This window comes from Pelodiscus sinensis, chromosome 17 (genome assembly GCF_049634645.1).
Source record: "Pelodiscus sinensis isolate JC-2024 chromosome 17, ASM4963464v1, whole genome shotgun sequence".
NCBI classification, from domain to species: Eukaryota; Metazoa; Chordata; order Testudines; family Trionychidae; genus Pelodiscus; species Pelodiscus sinensis.
The window spans coordinates 20,139,994-20,164,815 of record NC_134727.1 but is presented as its reverse complement, the minus strand read 5'-3'; the positions used below and the strand labels follow the sequence as shown (position 1 = coordinate 20,164,815).

The window sequence follows — 24,822 nt, the reverse complement described above, 5'->3', positions numbered from 1 at the left end:
AAACATAAACGTAACAAGCCACCAAGCAAATCTTTGCTTTATAATAAAATTCACTCCAATCACAGTCAAGCAATATCTGCCATTAGACTGTTCTCTAAGGGTGTATCTAGACTATACCTCTCTGTCGACAGAGAGATGTAGATTAGGCACATCGAAATTAATAATGAAGCAGGGATTTAAATATCCTGCGCCTCATTTTTTGAGGAATACAGGATTTGTCGAAAAAGGCTTTATTTTTGACAGATTCGCATCTAGATTGCCATTTTTTCTGAAAAAAATCTGTTTAAAAAAAAGCGGTGGCCATATTTATGTTAATGAGGCATGGGATATTTAAATCCCTGCTTCATTAGCAATTTCGATATGCTTGATTTGCATCCCTCTGTCGACAGAAGAATGAAGTCTAGACATAGCCTAAATGTCCAGATATTAGCTATATTATATAGCTGCTGCATAACAACATACTGTCAATAAAACACTCATTAATCATTTTGTATATTACTTTAAACATCTACAAATGTGGAATAAATTTTTTCTGTTGGTGCATAACTGGCACAGTGTCAGAGGAGTTGCACTAATCTGTCCCAGTGGAGAGTTTGAGCTCTCCAAGATATCATTAAATATACTCGCTATTTAATATAGGTGGGCCTCAGTTATACAATGAGGTGTATATTGAATACACCGACAATTTGGTGAAATGTAACAAAAAGTGTTCAGGTCTATTTTGTGCAGTAATTGGTTAAAACAGCATCATACAATATGTTTCTTATATGCTTTTCCAGGAACAGAGAGATTGGTGAAACACCCATCATATGAAAAAAGATTACACGGATTGTACTGCTGCAATATTGATCACTCAGGGTGTGTCTAGACTACAGGTTTTTTTCAAAAAAAGTGGCCTTTTTTCAAAAAAACTTCCCCTCTGTCTACACTGCCGCCGCGTTCTTTCAAAAATAAATCGAAAGAACACCTTGTTTTATGAGGAAGGATGCCTTTTTTCGAAAGCGCTCTTTCAAAAAAAAGGCGCTATTTAATGCAAACTGTGCTTTTTCGGAAGAGAGCATCCAGACTGCTTGGGTGCTCTCTTTCAAAAAAGCGGCTTGCTTTTTTGAAAGTGCTGGTTGTAGTCTAGATGCTCTTTTTCGAAAAAGCCTCTTTCGAAAGAGGCTTGCAGTCTAGACGTAGCCTTAGAAAACAAAAGCTCTTAAAGGACTTAACCCAACAGAACAGTATGTGCTGAATGCAGTTAAAAAAGAAACCTTAGCAACACTCCATAAAGTCTGAAGACTATATGACATAAGAAAATAAGGCAAAATAAAATTAGCTATGGCTGTTATTAGAAATGATGAATAAGGCAAACAGGGGATCGACACACTATAATTGTTCTTTGGAGTTATTAATCTTCTTAGGATAAGACTGAACAGGTAGGGCCTGAAAAAAAGGATCTGTGGTCACAACTTGAAGCATGGGATCAAAGGTATTTAGAAAAAGATTTGACCTATGCTGAGAACAAAATGAACATCTGGGTTCCTTTTTGCACTCTGAGGCTGTGTCTAGACTACATGCCTCTGTCGTCAGAGGCATGTAGATTAGACACATAGGCAAAGGCAAATGAAGCCGCAATTTAAATGATCGCGGCTTCATTTAAATTTACATGGCTGCCGCGCTGAGCCGACAATCAGCTGATCAGCTGTTTGTCCGCTCAGCGCGCTAGTCTAGACGCTCCCCTGCCGACATCAAAGCCCTTTGTCGGCAGCCCCGTTATTCCTCGTGGGATGAGGTTTACCGGGGTTGCCGACAAAGAGCTTTGATGTCGGCAGGGGAGCGTCCAGACTAGCGCGCTGAGCGGACAAACAGCTGATCAGCTGTTTGTCAGCTCAGCGCGGCAGCCATGTAAATTTAAATGAAGCCGCGATCATTTAAATCGCGGCTTCATTTGCCTTTGCCAAAACAACAAATCTACATGGCTCCGTCGATGGAGCCATGTAGTTTAGACGTACCCTGAATTAAATAGGTATGGTTGCCAACCTTTCAGGATTGCCCTGGAGTCTCCAAGAATTAAAGGTCAATCTTCAATTACAGATTATGCCATGTGATGAAATTTCAAAGAATTGGTCCAACTAAAGTTGGCAGCCCCAGAACACCTATGGACCCTTAGAAAATACCATCTGATTTTCTTTGTGCGTTTGATATTTTTCTTTTAGCAAAGTTTTGTCTTTAGCTGCTTGCAAGCTAATATAAACATTTTTGGATATGTGCGATTAAACTTTCAGTTAAAAAACTGACAGCTACAAATTGGGCAATACAACAGTAATGAGTTTGTGATATAAGATAATTTTATCATAATTTTTTAAAATATATTTATATAAAATAACGTGGATGGTCAAAATTGTTTAACAATAAAAGGAAAGGTCAAAATAGAGGTGTCTTCATCAACGCTGGCACACAATTAAAAAAGGAGCTCACAAGATTCTCCTCAAAGGGCATTCTACCTTCCTTGAATTATAACCCTTTATTAAAGTACACACGTTCTAAATCAGGGCTGCACTCTTGAATCTTGGCTCGCAATTCTGGCTCCAAGCGTGTTACAGACATGGAACTGAACAAAAGAAAGATAGCAAAATGAGTACACATAAAAATGTTTAGACCTAAAGTAAAAAAGATGATCAAGGCTTTTCGGATTAGGAGATTCTGGCTTTTTTCCTAATATTATGTTCTTAGATCAGAAGCAAAATAACTTGATTGATAATGAGATGTTTTGCCTATTCAAGAACTAGCTGCTACACTGGTATCTTGGACTTCCTCCTGGATGGTTGGGTTTTAATGTAAATTTAGTGCTGGAAGATAAAAACTATGCCCTTTTAAGAGACTTTGTATTTGGCTGTTTTTCACTACTTTATGCTATTGAAAAAAAAAAGAACTTACTCTGTAGAAGGAACATTTATTTCTTATCTATAAAGTAAATTCATCTGAGAAGTCATGTAACAGCTGCAATTTCTAATACATTTAAAAGATTAATTTCCTTATAAAATGAATGAGTCAGCTAATCCACATGAAGGTGAATATTTGTAGACATACTGATCTGCCTCAGGAATAGTGCAGTGCTCATGACACTGACTTGTCAGTACAACTGTGCCTATCTAACTCAACATAGCCCTGCCGTGTTCCTTGCTATTGCAGCTTTCTGGACTCTTAGCCAGGAGGGCAAACAATGTCTAACTGCATTGTTGGAATCAAGGGAGTTACACCAGAGTACAAATTATGTAATGAGATGAGAATGAGTTCCAGGGTTTCCCAAAGCGAACAGTGCAGCACACTCACCCACCAACTTTGTTAATCAATGAACCTCCTGTTGCAACATTTAAATCACATCAAGTATTTTTTCCACTTGATGCAATCATCATGACTTCCATTAATGTCAAAAAGAAAGAATACACATCAGCAGAGTTTTTACATCAAGTTTACACAATTTATTGCATTTGAGCTGACCTTAATCTTAAGTCTGCTTAGGTGCCTGTGTGATTTCAAAGACTTTCAAGACCCCATGTTATTCAACCCCAATCTATAAATTCAACTGGTCCCTTTTTGCATTCACCCCATTCTCTCTCTTTCATCGATGGCCATCTTAACATCTTGTTTCTGTTCCTTCTGCTCCCGTTTCTGTATCTTCTTCAGAGCTGCCCCATAGCAGGAATGCCCTCTCAACCCTCAAGTCATTCCTGTTCATTCAAATACCTCCTAAAACTCATTTCTGACACACCCAGACGATCAGAAGTTAAATCCCACTCCCCAAATATATTCATACTTACTGAGTAACTGTGGCAAGTACATTTTCCTTCCTCCCTCATGTATATGACTCACACTCCTCATATGTGAATTTAGACTGTACGTTTAAAGGAAGAATAATAAAACCCACATGTACCTTTTTTGAGGAAACAGTGCACAGCATAGAGGAGTAGCAAACACCAAACTAGAAAAGACAAAAAATAATATTTAGGGTAGAATCCTTCTTTTCCAAAAGACCTTAGTAGATACACAAGTCAATCAATTTATTCTCTTTTCTTCTCAAGGATGGTAAGACCCTGCCCTGGGATATGATTAGTGAAGCCAATTCTCCATTGCCTTGCACCATAGGTAGTCACTTACACCCATGCAAAGTACAAAGAAAGCGCAAAGCCCTACCACTCATATGAAGCGGTGGAAATCTGATTTGGTGACATTTCACATCCACTTTGCATAGAAGTAAGCAATGCACAAGAGGTTCGTTAGTGAAGAATCAAGCCCCTCATTGACTTCGATGTTAGTTGAGGGTATTCACATGGCAGGAAGAGGTTCTACATTTTCACCTGTCTCAGCAGGTGTCAAAAGATCTTATTTTAATCAATCGTTGGCCTCAGCTACCACCATCACCCTCTCCCCCTTCTTTTTTTTGCTAGTTATATCTACATTTGTAATCTCTCCATGCTGATGGCTGCCATAAAAGAAGCAATGGTAGCAAGGAATGCCTGATTCATTTTTAAAAAAACCTACCAGGTAGTCTGACATAGAATGAGCAGACGTAAACAATATAATCTCATTAACCCCTCATGTCACAGAAAGAATGCATCACTTCTGATGCTCATTGGCTTTCCTGCCCAAAAAACATGCAGCCTTGATTTTTTTTTAAACATTTGCAAATTGTGCCTTTTTACATCTTTCCAGGAAGCTATGGCCACACCTGTTAAAAACAGTAGACAAATTATCTAAAGAAACTCACTCACCAGACTCCAACTAATCCAACTTGAATGGGGGCACTCATCCATGGGAACCGCTGTGTTAAAAATAATCATTACATCATGAATAAAGTGTGCTTTTCCCTTCCCACATTTTTGGAGATTTCTTGTACTGCTAGGAGATGGACTGATAGTGGTTAAGACCTAGATATGATACCGTGCAAGTTCTCCCCACAGCTTTGCCAAAACACTTCAGTCCTGGCCTCTAACACTGCTAAATGTGAGGAGCTGATCCAAATCCCTCTGGAGTCAATGGAAAGATCCCCCATTGACCTCAATGTCCATTGGGTCATATCTGAGTAAACTTCCCAGAGAAACTAGATTAATACATGGTTGACCACCAGTTTTGTTCATATTCTGATTCTGATTTGAGTCTAGCTGCCAAATCCATGGTGAGACCACTTTGCTGACTTCGGAACATAGTAGCAGAATCAGTGTTTTGGCCTTAAGAGGCTCAGCCCAGTCAAAACACAGCCATATGGCAGAATAGAGGCTTATATGCTGCCCGCCTTCCTGCCAGCTAAGGAATTTGGTCAAGAGAGCCCTAGGCCATACTGAATCCTGGCCATCGTTTCAATCTTTTGTGCTCCCTCAAGTTGTTCTAACTAATGCCTGCGGACTTGCCAGTAGCGGCTTAAGGATCCTAGGAGCATGAAGGTAAGGCCTTGCACCCACATCTCTCCTCACCCCTTGACTTGCTCTGTATGCTTCTCAGCCTTTGCTGAGGTTTTGGCTCCAAATTACTATGGATAAAACTAGTACTATCCAACTGTGCCAGGCCCCCGTTCCTTTTACAATGAAAGAAAAACATAAAATAGAAGCTGCGAGGAGTCCTGTGGCACCTTATAGACTAACTGCAGTGTAGGAGCATAAGCTTTCGTGGGCAAAGACCCATTTCGTCAGATGCATGTAGTGGAAATTTCCAGAGGCAGGTATAAATATGCAGGCCAGAATCAGGCTGGAGATGACGAGGTGGATCCAATCAAGGAGGATGAGGCCCACTTCTAGTAGCTGATCTGGAGGTGTGAAAGAGAGCAGACACTGCTTTTGTAGTTAGCAAGCCATTCACAGTCTGGCTGTGTCTACACTGCACCCCTTTTCCGGAAAAGGGATGCAGATTAGACACTTCGGAATAGCAAAATCCGCGGGGGATTTAAATATCCCCCGCGGAATTTGCATTAACATGGCTGCCGCTTTTTTCCGGCTTGGGGATAAGCCGGAGAAAAGCGCCAGTCTAGGCGTGATTCTCCGGAAAATAAGCCCTTTTCCGGAGGATCTCTTATTCCTACTTCGCTTTTCTCCGGCTTATCCCCAAGCCAGAAAAAAGCGGCAGCCATGTTAATGCAAATTCCGCGGGGGATATTTAAATCCCCCGCGGATTTTGCTATTCTGAAGTGTCTAATCTGCATCCCTTTTCCGGAAAAGGGGTGCAGTGTAGACACAGCCTCTTTGTTTAATCCAGAGTTGATTGTGTCAAACTTGAAGATGAACTGTAGCTCAGCAGTTTCTCTTTGAAGTCTGGTCCTGAAGTTTTTTTGCTGCAGGATGGCTACCTTTAGATCTGCAATTGTGTGTCCAGGGAGATTGAAGTGTTCTCCTACAGGTTTTTGTATGTTGCCATTCCTAATATCAGATCTGTGTCCATACTGAATCCTGGCCATCATTTCAATCTTTTGTGCTCCCTCAAGTTGTTCTATGCATCAGTGAATCAATGGACACAAGTTTGACACAATCAACTCTGGATTAAACAACTTCTGCTCTCTTGGAATTCACACCTCCAGATCAGCTACTAGAAGTGGGCCTCATCCTCCTTGATTGGATCCACCTCGTCATCTCCAGCCTGATTCTGGCCTGCATATTTATACCTGCCTCTGGAAATTTCCACTACATGCATCTGACGAAATGGGTCTTTGCCCACGAAAGCTTATGCTCCTACACTGCAGTTAGTCTATAAGGTGCCACAGGACTCCTCGCCGCTTTTGCAGATTCAGACTAACATGGCTACCCCTCTGATACTTGATAAAATAGAAGCTGTGATTTGTTTAGCAAAGCAAAATAGTATTTTCTGACCAAGTGTGATATTTGTGGGGGTTCCTCTCTGTTGTACTCTTTTGCATCTCATCAAAGGCTCTTAGCCAAAACTTTTACTGTAGGTCTTTGGATGATTTTTTTTAAAGTTAGTATTCCAGTTGAAATTAAATACTAATTAAATAGAACCAAACATTTTAAATTAAACTTTGCTGTGATGAGGTTTTTCTTTACCATAAAATTAAAGTCTCTAAACAACATGAAGCACACAATCACTATCACAACATGTTGATTTAAAACAAAGCAGTTAATTAGTTAAGATTAGTAAGTATAAAAATGACGTGTCTATAAGAAGCATTTCTTAAGCTTGTAGGAAACTGGAGAACCAACAACAAAACTGAATGTCAGGATTTTAGAGGGGAAAATGGAAGCAATAGGGAATGAAGGAAAAGGAGGAATTTAAGAAAGTAAGGATGACGAGGTTGGTGATAAAAGATCACAGCAGAAACAAAGAAGTGGGAAAACAATACTCTTTCCTATGGGGCACAAGAAAGAAGAAGTAATATCAGACTGTGCCCTTCTTTGTTTCAGGCAGTCTGTAGTCCAGAAATGGCTGCAGAAGGGAACTGTCCAATTTATCAAATATCTACAAAAATAGAAAACAAAAGGGGAAAAGCCGTACCCAGGCAATAAAAGAGGATGAATTTAGTTATGCTGCATTCTTCTGGCATTGAAGTAAAGCATCTTTATCAGACCTTCACCCCCAGACAGATTGATTCAAAAGGCTTTAGTTTCATAGAGTGGGAGAGTTAACGACAAGAACCGGAGGGACTGGGAACAGCATCACAGAAGCAGAAGAGATTTCAACTACTGAATGTGGAGGGAATTGAGATAGTCTCGTAAGACAGAGGCATCAGTTCATGTGGGGTACAATAGGATATAACAAGACAGATCTGTGCTTTTATCACAGTAAAACACAGTGTCCATTCAGCCTTCATCTGAGCAGGTTATTACTCTAAAAGCCACAGGTATGTCTAACTGCCCAGGCAGCATCATTAACATAAAACTTGTTCATTTGTTTCATGGCAGTAGAATGTTAAAATGCCTGTTATGCAGATAAAGTTATCAGCTTTATTGTCCAAGAATGCTGCTGGATTATGCTAATATTTAAAAGAGTGGGAGGAAGAAGTCAGTATTAAAGATCAGTTTGAGGAACAAATATCTGGAAGAGGGAAAATAATCCAATGAAGGAATAAGGCATAAATCAATTACACTTAGGGTACGTCTAGACTACCGCGTTTTGTCGACGGAAGTTTTGTCGACAGATACTGTCGACAAAACTTCCGTCGACAAAGAGCGTCCAGACACATTGAATTCTGTCGACAAAGCAAGCTGCTTTGTCGACAGAACTCCGTAGTCTGGACGCAATGTTACAGGCAATAACACCTTCCGTCGACAGAGTTCTGTCGACGGAAGGTGTTATGCCTCGTAAAATGAGGTATACCAGCGTCGACAAAACTGCTGAGTTCTGTCGACGTTATGTCGACTGAACTCAGCGGTAGTGTAGACGTTGGTATAGTTTTGTCGACAAAAGTCCACTTTTGTCGACAAAACTAGGTAGTCTAGACACACCCTTATTAAAAACAAATTAGAGACATGAGATACAGAATGTATGAAGAGAAAACAAAATGACAGAAGCACAATACAACAAAATAATTTGGTGAAAAAAAATTCTCTCAACGAACTCAGGAAAACAGTATTTCTGAATGTACCAAGACTTAGCTTCAAGAAGGTTTGTGTGGGAGATGTAATTGTCGGCTAATGTGTATAATGAGGTTATGGAAAGGGGCATTTAGGTATGAAAACTTTTAATTATTACTTTTATTCCCTGTCAGAAAATATTTTGAATCTGCAATCTATGCATTATTTGCAATTAGACAAATAACATTACTGAAAGTAGTTAAGGAATTCAAGGAAGATGGAAGGAACTAGAATACATCATAAGGTATCCCTGGAAGAGCAGAATTATAGGAACCAAGACTGCTCTAATTAGGAAAAAGTTTGCAATGGTTATTACAATTCCAGACTAAGAAAATCTAATTAGATGGTTATATCACATGAAAAGGGAAAATACAGGAATCAGAAGCGATGTGAAGAGCAACAGGAGAAAGTAGGATGAGAGACTATATGCATTTATGGAACGCATTAGAACTGGTTTAAAAAATCTTAAAGTTCAGGTGGCAACAGAATAAGTTTCAGCCGTTTGTGTGGAAGAGGCATCCAAAGTGCCTCTACTGGAAGTCAGATTAGATGAAAGTGAAAAACTATGTTTTTCTATACTGTCATAGTTCATGGCTCCTGCCACTGGCAGCATCTATTGTGCCTGGGTTTTCCCATGTTACCATTGAAACTGTTAGCGATGAAGAAACAGAAAAAAGAGATGTTTTATAACAGGATATAAAGAAATGGAGACTTGCTGATTGACACACATTGGGTTATTTTCAGGTTGTTTGGTCTTAAAGGCTATGTCTTCATTGCAATTAAACAACGGCCACTGGCCCATGCCAGCTGACCAGGGCTAAAGTTGCGTTTCTCAAACTGTGGGTCCTGACCCCCCGGGGGGTTGCGAGCTACTTAGAGGGGGGTCGCAGTATCACAGAGTTTGAGAACCTCTGGGCTAAGGGGTTGTTTAATTGAAGTGCAGACATTCAGACTTGGGCTGGAGTCCAGGCTCTAGGACTCTTAAAGGTAGGAGGGACGCAGAACTTGGTTTGCAGCCTGAGCCCCAACATCTCTACACCCTAGTTGAACAGCCCTTTAGCCCTAGACCTGTGAGCCTGAGTCAGCTGGCACAGGCCAGGTGTAGTTTTTTACCTGCAGTGTAGACACACCCAAAAAGTGTTTTACGAGCACAGAATAATTATTTTCTGGCATGCTGGTGTGCAAAGCAAAGACTGAGGGACATATGTTAGTAAAGCAGATTGTAGGTGGTGGTGTCACAATATTGCAGGTGGAATGGTGCTTCTGGAAGCCTCAGGTGGACATGCACAAGCTGCTTGTTAAAAATGCAGCTCATTCCTTAATTGTTTTAGAACTAATCTACACCAAGTGTTACCACTGACTAACTGCAGAGCAAGGTTTCACCTGAACTCACAGTCTGTGAGGCTGAGGGGAAGGAACAGGAGAGCATAAGCGATCATGATGGTACCAAAGAACATTGAGTAGCCACTGAAGAAATCTCTCATGTATGCTGATCTGCAAAATTCACAACACCCTTATGTTGATTATACTGCACAATAAATATTTGAAGTTTGACCAGAAAGACACACGGAATCCGTCACTCTTTTGCTACAAATGCCATGTTTCTGCCATGCAAGTTGATATGTCACATGACTTTTTTTTTATTCCATGCACATGCTCTAAATTTACAACCCCTTTGATTTCAGAAAATAAATGTCCTTGCTCTTTATGATTTGTAAATTTTCATGTGCAGTGCTGTTTATCATATGGCCCAAGTAGTCTAAAGGTCAAAGGAAGTCCATGAGTAAGAGGTAGAACAAATCAATATAGAACTCATTAATATTGGGGAAAACATGATGTTTGTATATGGGAGCTTCACTCCTGTCAGCTAGAAGATCCATTCAGTTTAAGTCTCGCATAGAGCACAGAATTTCATTCAAAAACTAAACAACATTTTAGCACTGTGAGGAACACAATTTTCTGAATAAGTGAGCACTTCAGAAAAACTTTGTTTTCTAAATTTGGGGACACAAGAAAATAAAATGTAAACAGTCTTTATGAAATGCACATTTATACACACGTGTGTGTACACAAACACAAACATGTATATTTCAGTAGTGTACCTATGGAATCTAAACTCAATAACAAAGACTGAAGAACAGAAATATAATTCCTTAGAAGCACGTACATGTGCAATCTAAAAAATGATTACACTAAAAATCTTTTACTTTTGCAAGGGGTGTCGGTGAATTTATACACATTATTACTTCTTTCCTGCTCCAAAAAATAAACATGTTCCTGACTTAGTTGTGTGTTTGTCCATAGTCAGTCATACAAAAAAATAATGGACATTAATGGGCAAAGAAATTTTACCTTTATAACTAAGAAATAGCCTTGGCTCTTGTCTCATGTGAAATCTGTATGATGTTTTATTCACAATGTAGTATGTTTTACTGCTGCTTACAACCTCATGCATATACACAGTGTAAAAGGTAAACCAAAATACCTTAATAGATCTGTAATACTGACATGATATGAACAATTGGATAAAACATAAAACATAAGAAATATATTATACTTGTTGAGACACGCACACCGAATAATTGATTTGCCCATAGTTCAAATGGGTCATTTTCAAACAAGATTTTTTTCCTCTCTTCACAATACTTTTTGATTGTCCCCTCTCTTTATTGACCTAACATTTTAAAAAAATTAAAATTATATCCATTGTATTTATAATAAATTCAATCTTCATATGTATTGCACAGAAACAAGAAAATCTTGCTGAACACAGAGGAATTGCATATTGCAGAAATTATTTTATTTTTAAAAAAACATAGTAGTTGTATTTTATAATTTGGTCAGCTCATTCATTTTGGGGAGGGGAAGAGAAGGAAGGCAGGATATGACATAATTCAATAACAGATTGCAATCTGTGTGCAGCCCATTGTGTTAGCTAATTCCGATTCCCTAGATTTTGACCAAAATATAGTCTACACATACAAGATGCTATACAACAGGGCTATTCAACACATGGTCCGCGGCTTGTTTGTTTGTGGCCCCCAGTGTGGTTTGGGTTTACACAGGGTTGAACACGCGGACCGCGGGTGGGATCCTTTGAACATGGCCTCCCCTGGGAACACACTCCATAATGGCAAGTCAATATAATGGTCTTCTGTTGATATTCGTTTTAGTACTTAAATTCCTGTCATTGCTCATTAAAAGCACTGTCATATGGGTGGAAATTGTATAAATATTGCATTTTATTAATATCAGCAGAACTGACTTAAATGGGGCGTGCGTGTTGTGTAGTCTTGCCTTAACCTTTGTATTCCTGCCCGTCAGTGCGAAAGAAGCTATTCGCGTATATTTGCATTTATATTTGCATGTATATGCAACTACACTTAAGTTGCAGTCCTCGGCATGTGCTGTGAGTATCATTGTGGCCCCCAGGGCTTTCAAAGTTGAGTAGCCCTACTATACAGAGTACTCTACTCATTCCATTTATAAAACTTTTATTTAGACAGGGCTGAGGTGAAGGGCAGGGTTAAGAACATAAGAACATGAGAACAGATATACTGGGTCAGACCAACGATCCATCTAGCCCAGTATCCTGTCTGCTGAGAGTGGCCAATACCAAATGCTGCAGAGGGAGGGAACACAACAGGTACAGCCGCTCCCTGAGTTACGAACAAGTTACGGATCAACGCTTGGTCTGTAACTCGAAGTGTTTGTAACTCGGATCCCATAGAGTTACATGGCAACCGCGCTGTTTGTAAGCGCGGATCGCCGTTCTTAACTCGGATCCGCATTTACAACCGCTTTGGTCTTAAGTGCGGATGGTCGTAAGTGGAGGTGGTCGTAACTCGGGGAGCGGCTGTAATCATCATGTGATCCCTCTCCTGTCATCAATTTCCACACAAATAGAGGCTAGGGACACCATTCCTACCCATCTTGATTAATAGCTATTGATGGACCTACCCTCCATGAATTTATCTAGTTCTTTTTTGAACCCTGTTAAAGTCCTAATCTTCACAATATCCTCTGGCAAGGAGTTCCACAAGTTGATTGTGTGAAGCAAAACTTCCCTTTGTTTTTTTAAACCTGCTACCTATTAATTTCATTTGGTGACCCCTAGTTCTTATATTGTGGGAATAAGTAAATAACTTTTCCTTATTCACTTTTTCCACACAAGTCATGATTTTATAGACCTCTATCATGTCTCCCCCCTTAGTCTCCTCTTTTCTAAGGTGAAAAGTCCAAGTCTTTTTAATCTCTCTTCATATTGGACCCATTCCAAACCCCTAATCATTTTTGTTGCCTTTTTCTGAACCTTTTCCAATGTCAATATATTTTTTTTGAGGTGAAGTGACCACATCTATATGCAGTATTCAAGATGCGGGCGTACTATGGTTTCATACAGAGGCAGTAAGATATTCTCTGTTTTATTCTCTATCCCTTTTTTAATTATTCCTTTTTATTTGTTTTTTTGACTGCTGCTGCACACTGAGTGGATGTTTTCAGACAGCTATCCACAATGACTCCAAGATCTCAAGTTCAAATGAGATCATTAAAATAAATCATAATACTTCCATTGCACTCCTGATCAGAGAGATATATGAAAGCAAGCATAATATCTTATTATTTCTACTTTACAGATGGGGAAATTGAACATAGGCATACTAAAGGGCTAGATCCTATTTGGCGCTGAACAACTGATTTGCACTATTGCTACGCAGCATTTCTGAGCGATTTAATAAAAGATTTAATAATTTAATTAGCAAACAGCACTACTGAAAATATTCTAAACATTTCTTCATGCATATTCAGAAACAAAATTTTCCATGTACTAGGGATTATAATGGTTAGCTGTCAGATATGACTTACTTTTTGTGTGCATATTTGGGGATAAATAACTTAAAAAATGTTTTATGAAAATACAAATATTATTGAAAAGATGACGTAATCTTTCTTCATGTGACATTTACTTAATGCTTTGTATATGAAATACATGTGACTATGTCCTATATACATATATTTAGCAATAAAGGCTTACCTTTAAAAAGGCTTTTTTTTCCAAAGTGTTCATTATAAAGGGTGGAATAGCTGAAAATCAGAAAATAAAAAACACAGGCTTACATTGTAGCAAACAATGTCTGGTTTTCCATAAACCTTTTTGCAGCAATTTAGAACAGAAGCTGGAAATCTTATACCATCTTTAGAATCTAAATTTCTTGCAGTGTGAGCAATGACATATCCAAATAATTAATTAGGATCGTTTCAAAATTTACATGTATCAGAGGGGTAGCCGTGTTAGTCTGAATCTGCAAGAACAACGAGAAGTCCTGTGGCACCTTATAGACTAACAGTTTTATTGGAGCATAAGCTTTCGTGGGCAAAGATCCACTTCGTCAGATGCATATAGTGGAAATTCCAGAAGCAGGTATAAATATACCGGCATAAGAAAAGAGTTCCAATCAAGAGTAAGGTTAGAGATAACGAGGTCAATTCAGTCAGGGAGGATGAGGCCCCCTTCTAGCAGCTGATGTGGAGGTGTGAATACCAAGAGAGGAGAAACTGCTTTTGTAGTTGGCTAGCCATTCACAGTCTTTGTTTAATCCTAAGGTGATAGTATCAAATTTGCAGATGAATTATAGCTCTGCAGTTTCTCTTTAAAGTTTGTTTTTAAAATGTTTTTGTTGTAGGATGGCTACTTTTAAATCTGCTACTGTGTGTCCAGGGAGATTGAAGTGTTTTCCTACAGGTTTTTGTGTATTGCCATTCCTAATATCTGTCTGTTTAGTCTTTATTCAAAATTTACATGTATCTCTAACAAGGTTTGCAAGCATTTCACTTGAACAACTCAGTCTATTGCAAATTTTCCTCACATGCAGCCCACATACAAATTTTAACATTCATATCTGTTGTAAGATTACATTATAAATGTATTATCCTATGATAATGTGATACTAAACACAGAGAAAACTATTTAAAAATAAACTATGATTTTACAGTAGAATCACCCCAATTGAGGCACCTTAATGGATGACTTATCAACATAATTAAACACCTGCCCTGAATAAAATAAATGCACCTTAAAGCAGACTGTTAAGACTTAAAATTAACTGAGATGAAGATTTCATTGCTTTTCATTTTTATTTGACTTTTTGTGTTCTCCTCTACAGCCTCTCCTTATATTTACTTGACATCTTGTCTAACACATTGGAATGGACAATTTTTCATCTATTTAAAATCTGGTTAAGCACTCAGGCTATGTCTACACTACAGACTTCTTGTGCAAGAGCGCATCCACATTGCAAAAGCACATTGAAAAAGTGATGCGCTTTTGCGCAAGACAGCGTCCAGATTGCATGGACTCTCTCTCTTTATTTGAAAAAAAAAAAAAAGGCTTTTTTCGAAAAAACCCTGCAGTCTAGACACAGCCTAAAGGAAACTCTGATTGGTATTTACAGACAAGCCACCAGGGCACCTGTGATTTTTTCGATTGCCTCTTTTTGTTAAAAAGAACTCTGTTCCCTGTCCACATACACCTTTTTGCGCAAGAGCTCTTGCACAAAAAGCAGTTATTCCTCATAGAAAGAAGAATACCTACTGCGCAGAAACCCCTCTGCTCGTTCAATTTTTTTGTGCAAAAACGTGTTTGAGGATTGGATGCTCCGCAAGTTTTTGCTGAAAAACAGCCGTTTTTCCTCAAAAACTCTGTAGTGTAGACATAGCCTCAGTGACCTTGCACTGGTTAAATATGTCCAGATTTTTAGCTAATTCTGTTCCATTTGAGTAGACACTGTTACCACTCACTGACAGCTGCCTAAAACCAATATTCTCAGAAGTATTTAGGCAATTAGTTCCTACTGATTTCAACGTCAGTTAGCGAGCTAAGTACCTTTGAAGGTAAGGCTCTGTCTATACTAACACTTGTATCAGCAAAAATTATGTTGCTCAAAGGTGTGAAAAAAACCACACACTCTGCTAGAGCAGCGTATGTTTTGCCGAAATAAGTGGATGCATGCACAGATCTATGTCGACAGTAGAGCTTCTCCCACTAATACAGCTCTACCGCTTGTTGAGGTGATTTTATGATGTCAACATGAGAGCACTCTCCCATTGGTATAGAACGACTACATGAGCAATCTTACAGTGGCACAGCTGCATCAGTACAGCTGCACCTCTGTAAGCTTGCTAGTGTAGTCATGGCCTAAATCTCTTCCTGGGAATCATTCCAATAACTTCTGTTCCATGTAAGAGGAAAATACAGCATGGTTCTTCCTGGAATGTCTAAAGCAGGGGTGGCCAACCTGTGGCTCTAGAACCACATGCATCTCTTCAGAAGTTAATATGTGGCTCCTTACATAGGTACCAAATCCAGGGCTGGAGCTACAGGTGCCAACTTTCCACTGGGTCGGAGGGTGCTCACTGTTCAACCCCCAGCTCTGCCCTAAGTGCTGTCCCCCACCATCCTGCCACTTCCTACCCTCTACACTGACCCTGTCACACCTCTCCAGTGTCTCCCACTGAGAAAGAGCTGATCCCAGTGGGCAGGAGGAAAAGGAGAAGGAGGCACTGATGGTTGGGGCTGCCGGTGGGAGGGATGTGCTGAGAGGGGTGGTGGAGAGATGATCAGGGCTCGTGACATAGAACTGTTGCTCTTTGGCAATGTGCATTGGTAAATTCGGGCTCCTTGTCAGGTTTAGGTTGGCTACCCCTCATCTAAAGAGAGGTGAAACTATTGTCTTTACAACCTGAGGATAGTTTGATCTATTAGAGAAACATATACATAGAATAAATAGCTAGAAAGATGCAGAATTCTAACAACTGCAGGACAGTCATTATGTTTGACTAAAACTGTACTAACCCATGCCAGGTGCAGCCATGAGAATCCTTGAGACAACCACCTGTGTAATGGCTTGCTGAGCAGCTTTGACTGATTCACCTAACCTGTTTCCATTTTCGTCTGTAATAGGAATACCAAATTTCAGTTCCCTGTCGAATAAAAAAAATAGTTTAATAACAATTAGTGGCACTCATTTTTATCTTTTTTTGTCATCTGATCCTAAACACTTTTTCCATCTTTAACGATGTCAGATCAAAAAATATTTCCAAGCAAGTGACACAGGCCACGTTTATAATGCACTTTTGTTGTTAAAACTTTAGTTGCTCAGGGGTGTGAAAAAAAACCCCTTCCTAAATGACAAAAGTTTTGACGACAAAAAGCACTGGTGTGGAAGACGCTCTCCCGGCGACGAAACCACCTCCCCTTCCTCAGGGTGGTTTTATTCTGTTGCCAGGAGGGTTCTCTCCTGGACACAAAAAGCAGCTACTCTGTGGACCTTGCAAAGGTGTGGCTGCAGAAGCACAACCACACTGTTGTAAGGTGGGCAGTGTAGACATGGCCTTAATAGATTATGAACTTTAAATTAAAAGTTTAGAAATCTTTAAAAAAAAACTTCCTTTGGTGCCAAGGAAAAATATTTCCGTTGTAATCGTGTGGGACAAATATAAGGATTTTTTTTGCAGGGTGGGGATAAACACACTAAAGAGAAAATTAATGCTCAGTTGCAACATTAGCTTACAGTCAGTGACTTACCCTATGTAATCAAAGAGACATATCTTATTTTCAACTACCACTAATGAACATGGAACAACACAAATTAGGCAAAGAGTGATTGCATTTCTGAAAAGGTACCTTCTCCTGAATAGATCCACACTATTGGGACCTCACTTCCTAGGATAAGATTAAGTATTAAGTTTACACATAATAATTTAGACCTGATAAGCATTAGAGACACACAATCAAGATTGTTCCAATAGGCAGGAGATGTACACTCTAACACAGACTACACTGCATTGTGAGTGAAATGTCTAGTTACTGACTCTATATTTACCAGTATGTTGCATCCATTTGCTTTTTTTCTACTCTTACTGTTAATTGAGTCAGATCATTTGTGTGGAGCTTTGTTTCAGAAGAGGAGTAAACATCTTTTGTGATTTAAAATAATTAAATCTAACTTGCAGAAAGTGACCTCTTTATTAGTCTACAGGACCATGTGTGATTTAAAGTACTTCTTTGGTAGAAAGTGTATTATGGAACTGGGGAGTATGATAGAGGTCTATAAAATCATGAATGCTGTGGGAAAAAGTGAATAAAAAAAGGTTCATTTACTCCATCATATGACACAAGGACTATGGGTCATCAGTCACTAGTAGCCATGATGGTCAGGGATAAAAATCCATGTTCTGGGTGTCCCTGAATCTCTGAGTACTAGAAGCTGGGACTGGATGACAGGGGATGACTCACTCAGTAATTTTCCTTGTTTTGTTCATTCCCTCTGCATGCTTCTGCAGAGCTGCTGACAGAATTGCCAGGCCTCTGGACAAGGTGTGGGTGGGTGTGGGTGGGTATGCATCCCTGGAAGGGGCCGGACCTCAGGCAGGAGGAGCAGAGCTAGGGCTAGCTTTCCCAGACAGCCTTTCAAGGTCACCCAGAGCACACTGCCCTGGATTCCAGCAGTGATTTAGCAGCTGGGAGCCCCAGATTGCTTTAGATTATCAGACCCTTCCCCCGCCATGTCCCCCATTAGCGGGTCTGGGCATCTGGCACCAGCCACTGTTGGAAAATAGAATTCTGGGCTAGACAGAATATTGGTCATACCCAATATAGCCATTCTTAAGTTCCTATGAATCTATATATATTCAGCTCTTGAAGGACAAATACTTGGCTTTGAGATCCAAGAGCAAATATCCAACAGGATTCTTAGGAGCAAATGGGATACTTAGGAGAACAAAAATTCTATTTTATACTTGGGCTCATTAAATCCTTTAAAAAGACTGCCATTGAAATGCCATAAAAGACTGAAAATACCATAAATTAGTGTATATAACCCATGTATTACCTGCACCCATGCATAACCCACGGTTTTTCCTGATTGTGTAAAAAAAGTCTTAGATAACCCACACACGTGTATAGCCCGTGGGAGACGAACAGCGGGTACTGTTTATGAACGATAACGAGGGTAATTAACTCAGGCGTCGGGGTCTGAGCCTGCCATGCAGAAACATTTGAGCTCCAGATACATCATTGCACAACTGCCACAGTGCAGAGTAGATGGCCGCAGCCCGGCAGGGCGACTGGCTGTGTCGTGGGCAGCTGCATGAGAAGGGAAGGTGACTGGGCTTACCCCTCGACTGTCTCCAATCATCCCCACTGCCCATGCTGTGCACTCCCCCGGGGGTGAGCTGTCTGTCGCAGGCAACCAGAGCCAGAAGCTGAGCAAAGGACCTGTGTCCTTAAACAGAGTACCCCCATCTCAGGGAGAGTCAGACACATTCGGACAGATGCAACAGAGGGAAGAAGGTCGCAGGGTATCCCCATGCTGCTTTTATCAGGTAAGAGTCAGTCTTGTCTGCCTGTAATTTCAGTTAAAAAAAACTTGTATAACACGCGGATGAGTACAGCCCACGGAGGGGGGGGGGGGCAGAAGGGGTTGTAAAACTTTGCATAACTCGCGGGTTATATACGCTAAAACACGGTAGCTAAAATATATAGAAACGTAAAACTGATAAATTAACTAAACAAAACAAGTAATTCATCTGTGTTGCAACAAAAATTACATTTCTTCTGGAATGACTGTATCACATTTTCTGTCTTACCTTTGCCTCATTAACGGAATATTTATGCAGTTGGCAGCAGCTACAGCAGCAAAAGGAACAAAACGTCCTATAAGGGGTGAGACATGCTGTGAAAAGGGGAGGGAAAAGTTTTCAGGTTTCACAATCTTTTTTAAAAAGTCTTCTTAAGCCATTTTTTAAATATATAAAGCAGATTCTTCTCTTTGACTTAAAATTCAGAGAGAACCCACTGAGAAATTAAGGGCAAAATAATTCGGACATAAAATTTTTAATTGACAACCTTCTCTGTCAGGATAAGCATTGGCAGGAAGGTTGAAGGAGAGACAGTCTTTACAATTAGGATCACCAATGCTTAGAAATGTGAGTTTCCTGATACACACGTGTAATAGCAAAGAGTGGAAATTTAATTCCATCCACTGGCAAGATTATATCCACCAGGCATCAATATTAACAGCTTTGTAACTAAGGGAACTGACTAATTAGAAGCTATTGATCAGTTCAGTATGTTCTATAAGATGTTATGCTCTACTTAAAAGAGATTCTCTTGATCATTTTGTCATTATTGCATTTTCTCCAAACCTGAAATTTCACAATAATAGGTAAGACATGCTATTATTTTTTTGAGGAAGGGTGTAAAGTGAGAGAGAAAGATAGAGAGACTTCTTTCATGGTAAATCTGGGGATTTATGTCAAGAACTAGACAATTTTCAACCTGAAATCAGTTTAAGATCAATATTATGACATACTCCATAGCATTTTCATTAAATCTGTAATGACAGTTTGGGACAGAGTTGCAAAAAATTTTGAAAAAATATATAAGTAAAGTAATGTGTCTCTTCACTCATCACTGGAGCACTCAAGCACATATTAAAATTAAACATTTTGGGAAGAAGAATATATAAGCCTTTGAAGCTGAAAGCAAAACAGAATCCCTTGTGCAGAAGCAGAGTGATAAGAAAACTCCAATTCTCTACATTTTAAAGTGAAAGAAACATTAATATAAAAAGGGAGGTAGTGAAAATAGTTGCAAGTACTGCTATTGCAAAATATAATATTCTTGCAAAGTTTACAAGTTTTAATCAAGGATTTTGATAAAAGTACTAAGTTCATTGGCATAAATTTCTTGATATATTTCCAGGAGATATGGCAATCAACAGTAAATAACAGAAGATATGTAGGTATATGAATAACTACATCCTTCATAAATATTATTTTATGCCTAAATACCAGACTACTTTGTTCACGCTTTGGCTATGTCTACACTGCAGCTGACCTGCAATTGAAAGGTGTTTGTAGCTGGAGGAAACATACTCATGCTAGTTTTAATTTAGCTAACAAATCAGGTATGTACCCAGGACCACAGAAGGGCTTGTGCAGCCTGCACCAGGCTTTGCGGCAGGGGTGAGCAGTAAATGACTCACAGACCAGATGCAGTTCACCAGGGTTCACCCCAGGGTGGGTTGTTAGACACTTTATTTACCTGTACATTCACAGGTAGGGTCACTCTCAGCTCTCATTGGTCATGAATCACTGTTCCTGGCCAATGGGAGCTGCATGAAGCAATGTCCTGGTCCACCAGCCACTTTTGCCCACTCCTCATCTGTGGTGTCACATCCTCACTGCTATTTTTAGTCATGTTAACTCAGCTTAAGCTAGTACATAGAGCCCTGCCCTGCAGACATCTGCTTTATATCTGCGGGTAGCCACATCCACAGATATGGATGCACATATCCACAACTCATTTTGTGGATACAGATGTGGATGCAGATACAAATTTTGTATTTAGAACCCTGCAAATTTGCATCTGCTTTATATCAGCAGGTATCTGCATCCTCGGATGTCAATGTGGATATCCACAGCTCGTTTTTGTGGATACAGATGTGGATACAAATTTTGTATCTGCACAGGGCTCTACTAGTGTGGATCTGTGCTGCAATCACATCTTTGATTGCAGTTTGGCTGCAGCATAGCTTTGACCTATATGGCCAAATTTTCAGCTAGACTGAGGATCAGCTTCCCTGTTTGCTGGTGCAGTTTTGCAACTATAAAAAATGTTCCTGCATATTTTGTTCATATAAGTGGATTATGAACATATATATCTTAGTGGTTACCTGTCTTATTTTTTTGATTTTTCTTCTAAAAGCTATTGAGACATGTAACACTGCAAGTGTACAAAAAGGAGGCACTTTTTCAGTATATGCAATTTGCAATAGCAAGAAGGAGGGACTGGAAAAAAAATCAATCCACGATTCTAAACTAGCAGTAGGTAATTGTAGTTCTATAATGGTAATTGGGCTTAACAAAATGTAGAGGCACCAGAGGATGATGAAACCTCTAAAATTCTACTAAACACTGAAAGTCTCAGAAAAATTTGAGCAGTACCTTTGTTAGTGCATTAAGTCCTAGAGCTGTTGCTACAGCACCTGTAGTGGCAGAAACATAGGCTGTTCCCAGCTGGCTAAAACAAAAATAAAAATGATTGCATTTGTATTTACATTAATTTGAAATATCTTAAAATTCTATATCTAAAACAATATGCATCAATACCGAACCAAAATAACTTAGCTTAAAAACAAAGCCGCATTTTATTTAATGTGCAATCAAATTTCTCTTTGCATCTCAATCTATTCATTGTATTTTAGCTTTCTCTCAGATGTCCAACAGTCTGAACTGCACTCAGTTGATGAAGTGGATTTTACCCATGAAAGCTCATAATTCTATATATTTTTGGTAGTCTCTAAGGGTATGTCTACACAGCAGGGCAAAAGTCAAATTAAGCTGCGCAACTTCAGCTACATCAATGCGTAGCTGAAGTTGAAATAGATTAATTCGGCTTTTGGTGCTGTCTAAATAGCAGGAAGTCAAAGGAAGACTGTTCTTCCTTCGACTTTCCTTACCACTCGTGAAATGAGGGTTACAGGAGTTGAAGTAAGAAGTCCTCCATTTTGACACTATTTCGAAATAACGGCTTGCTGTGTGGACTCACTCTTTGTTATTATGAAATAACATTAGTTATTCAGAAATACCGTTGCTGTGTACACATACCCTAAGGTGCCACAGGACTACTCTGAACTGAGGCTGTTAAGGATCATGTCCTATATATAATCTGTTGATGTCCTTAATTAAAGACATTATCCAAAGCTTCTGACAAGGTAACGAGCTAATTTAGTATTTTCAAATGACTGGTTAAACAGGCAATGAAGACCTCTATTACAGTTAAAGATTAACTCTTAGCAGTTATATTCATTTTTAAAAGGTTGAAGATAATTGCAACCGCAAGTCATTCTCAAGCAACTCTTTGCATTGTTAGCACGCTCTCTCACTGATCTATACAGTGACTCATGTCCACATACTGTATCAGAGATTTCTGAAGTTCAACCATCTATGATACATGGCATGGCTGGTTACAAAGGTATTTAAACTGTTTGATTAAGCATCTGACCTGACAGTAATTGGGGCATCTCCACTTCTGTTGGTGTAGTTTACAATAGCATTGAAAGACTGGTTGATCCACTGCCAGAAGACCACTGCCGGAGTAGTTCTTAAACAAGAAATGATGTGTTTTTTAAAATGCACATTAACAAAAGAGCGATGATATACCAAGCAAAATGAATATTAACCTACAGAGCAGCTTGACTATTCCTATTGATCTGAGCAAGGTAAGTCTGAAGTACTTCAGCCAATCAGAAACCAGTTTGTTAATCAAAATACAAAATTCTTTTTAAATAAACATAAAAACACAACTAAATACCATAGCACCAGGCAGTGTAATAACATACATTCTTAATTATATACTCAAGAGGGGAGGTGAATTGCAACAACAGAAGTGAGATATTATGGCAAAAGTTTCACTTCTAAGTATTAAACAAAAATATACTAACTTACTTCCATCTTATATGGAGACTAAATTTACCAACAGGTTATTACTTGCCCATCTTTCCCCATAATCACATTTGCATTCATGGACTGTTTTTTTTGGATCTCTCTCTCTCTCTCTCTCTCTCTCTCTCTCTCTCTCTCTCTCTCTCTCTCACACACACACACACACACACACACACACAGGCTACGTCTAGACTGGCATGATTTTCTGAAAATGCTTTTAACGGAAAAGTTTTCCGTTAAAAGCATTTTCGGAAAAGCACGTCTAGATTGGCAGGATGCTTTTCCACAAAAGCACTTTTTGCGGAAAAGCGTCCGTGGCTAATCTAAACGCGGTTTTCCGCAAAAAAGCCCTGATCGCCATTTTCGCAATCGGGGCTTTTTTGCGGAAAACAGTACTGTGCTGTCTACACTGGCCCTTTTGTGCAAAAGTCTTTCGGAAAAAGACTTTTGCCCAAATGGGAGCACCATAGTATTTCCGGAAAAGCACTGACGATCTTACATGAGATCATCAGTGCTTTTGCGGAAATTCAAGCGGCCAGTGTAGACAGCTGGCAAGTTTTTCCGCAAAAGCAGATGATTTTGCGGAAAAACTTGCCAGTCTAGACACAGCCACACAGAAAGAGAAACCTGCCTTTTAAATTCTTACTCCAAAATGTTCTTGTTTGCTCCTGTGATGCAGTTTTTAACATTTAACTGAAACATTTATTTGAGTTCAGGAGTCGACAGGTGAATTTTTCATTATTAGCTCAAAGGATAACCAAACATTTCTGTATCAACTAACAATAAATATTAATGTACAGGAATGAATGTCAAATCTGATTCAGTATAGGATCAATGACAAATTCACTTGAAAAAAAAGACCTCTTTTAAATTGTGTGAAGGCTAGTGAGGTGATGCCTCAAGACACAAATCCTACCTTGAAAGCATTTCAATATTTTAGCTGTTGGGGTAGGAAGAAAGCTGAAGATCATGCTCCTGTGCCAAAGCTACTGTCTGCAAAACTGATGTGACTGCTATAATATTATCCAGATAGGTGCTTTTAAAATGCGTATGGTTGTGGGGGATAACTGTTCTCATATGAATTACGAGATGGAAAACATCCCATTAGTGTGAACAAAGAATATAGATTAGAACATTCTTCCTATTAAATTCACGTAAATTGTACTTATGGGGCCTTTTCCAGATGACTAAATATTATGATTAGCAGGTTCTTCAGAGATAAAGCTCCAGAAGACAAGCCATTAGCAGAGACAAAAGACACAGGGATCAGCAAATATTTTGCATTTCTTGATATAGACTGATAATATTTGTTTTTGTTGCTTATGGGTTTTTTTGACTGTCAGATTTTATTATCATTCTTGGAGGCACTCGATATTACAAGTTGATGAATGCTCTTGTCCTCAATCCAGAATCATATTTAAGCACATCTCATTTGCTTAAAAGGGACTACTTACAGTCTCAAAAATTAAACATGTACTTAAGCAGTTTGCTGGACTGGCGCCAGAACACTCAACATCTTTCAGGATTAAACCATAGATTATTTACTGCTTTCAAATTTGGATCAGAGAGGTCAGATCATCAAAAGGAATTGCTATTACTGAGGACTAGTTTTTGTCCCCAGTGGTTCCTTTCAGTGGAGAATGAAAGCCTAACTTATTTGTTAGGACATGGAAGGAAGGACAGAAAGGAAACGTTACTTTGGTGATCAATATGGCTATTAATTGGGTCCAGGAGCAAAAGACTGATAGCCAAAGAC

At 39.2% G+C, this 24,822-nt stretch overlaps 1 protein-coding gene across 3 annotated transcripts in view; it reads right to left on the bottom strand.

The window, feature by feature from the left end:
* Window positions 1–2,311: 2,311 nt before the first annotated feature.
* SFXN1 (sideroflexin 1) overlaps window positions 2,312–24,822 on the bottom strand; it is a 38,869-nt gene continuing 16,358 nt past the window's right edge. The window contains exons 4-12 of one of the 3 annotated variants that reach the window (XM_075900283.1): window positions 22,627–22,725; window positions 21,567–21,642; window positions 19,206–19,291; window positions 16,411–16,538; window positions 13,594–13,643; window positions 9,952–10,052; window positions 4,758–4,881; window positions 3,920–3,967; window positions 2,312–2,596 (exon numbers count right to left, since the gene is read on the bottom strand). In XM_075900283.1, the coding sequence (XP_075756398.1) occupies window positions 2,534–2,596; window positions 3,920–3,967; window positions 4,758–4,881; window positions 9,952–10,052; window positions 13,594–13,643; window positions 16,411–16,538; window positions 19,206–19,291; window positions 21,567–21,642; window positions 22,627–22,725 (775 nt within the window). In that variant the 3' untranslated portion in view covers window positions 2,312–2,533. The remainder of the gene's footprint in view (window positions 2,597–3,919; window positions 3,968–4,757; window positions 4,882–9,951; window positions 10,053–13,593; window positions 13,644–16,410; window positions 16,539–19,205; window positions 19,292–21,566; window positions 21,643–22,626; window positions 22,726–24,822) is intronic. The other 2 variants (XR_012896325.1, XM_075900284.1) reach the window with 2 other exon arrangements.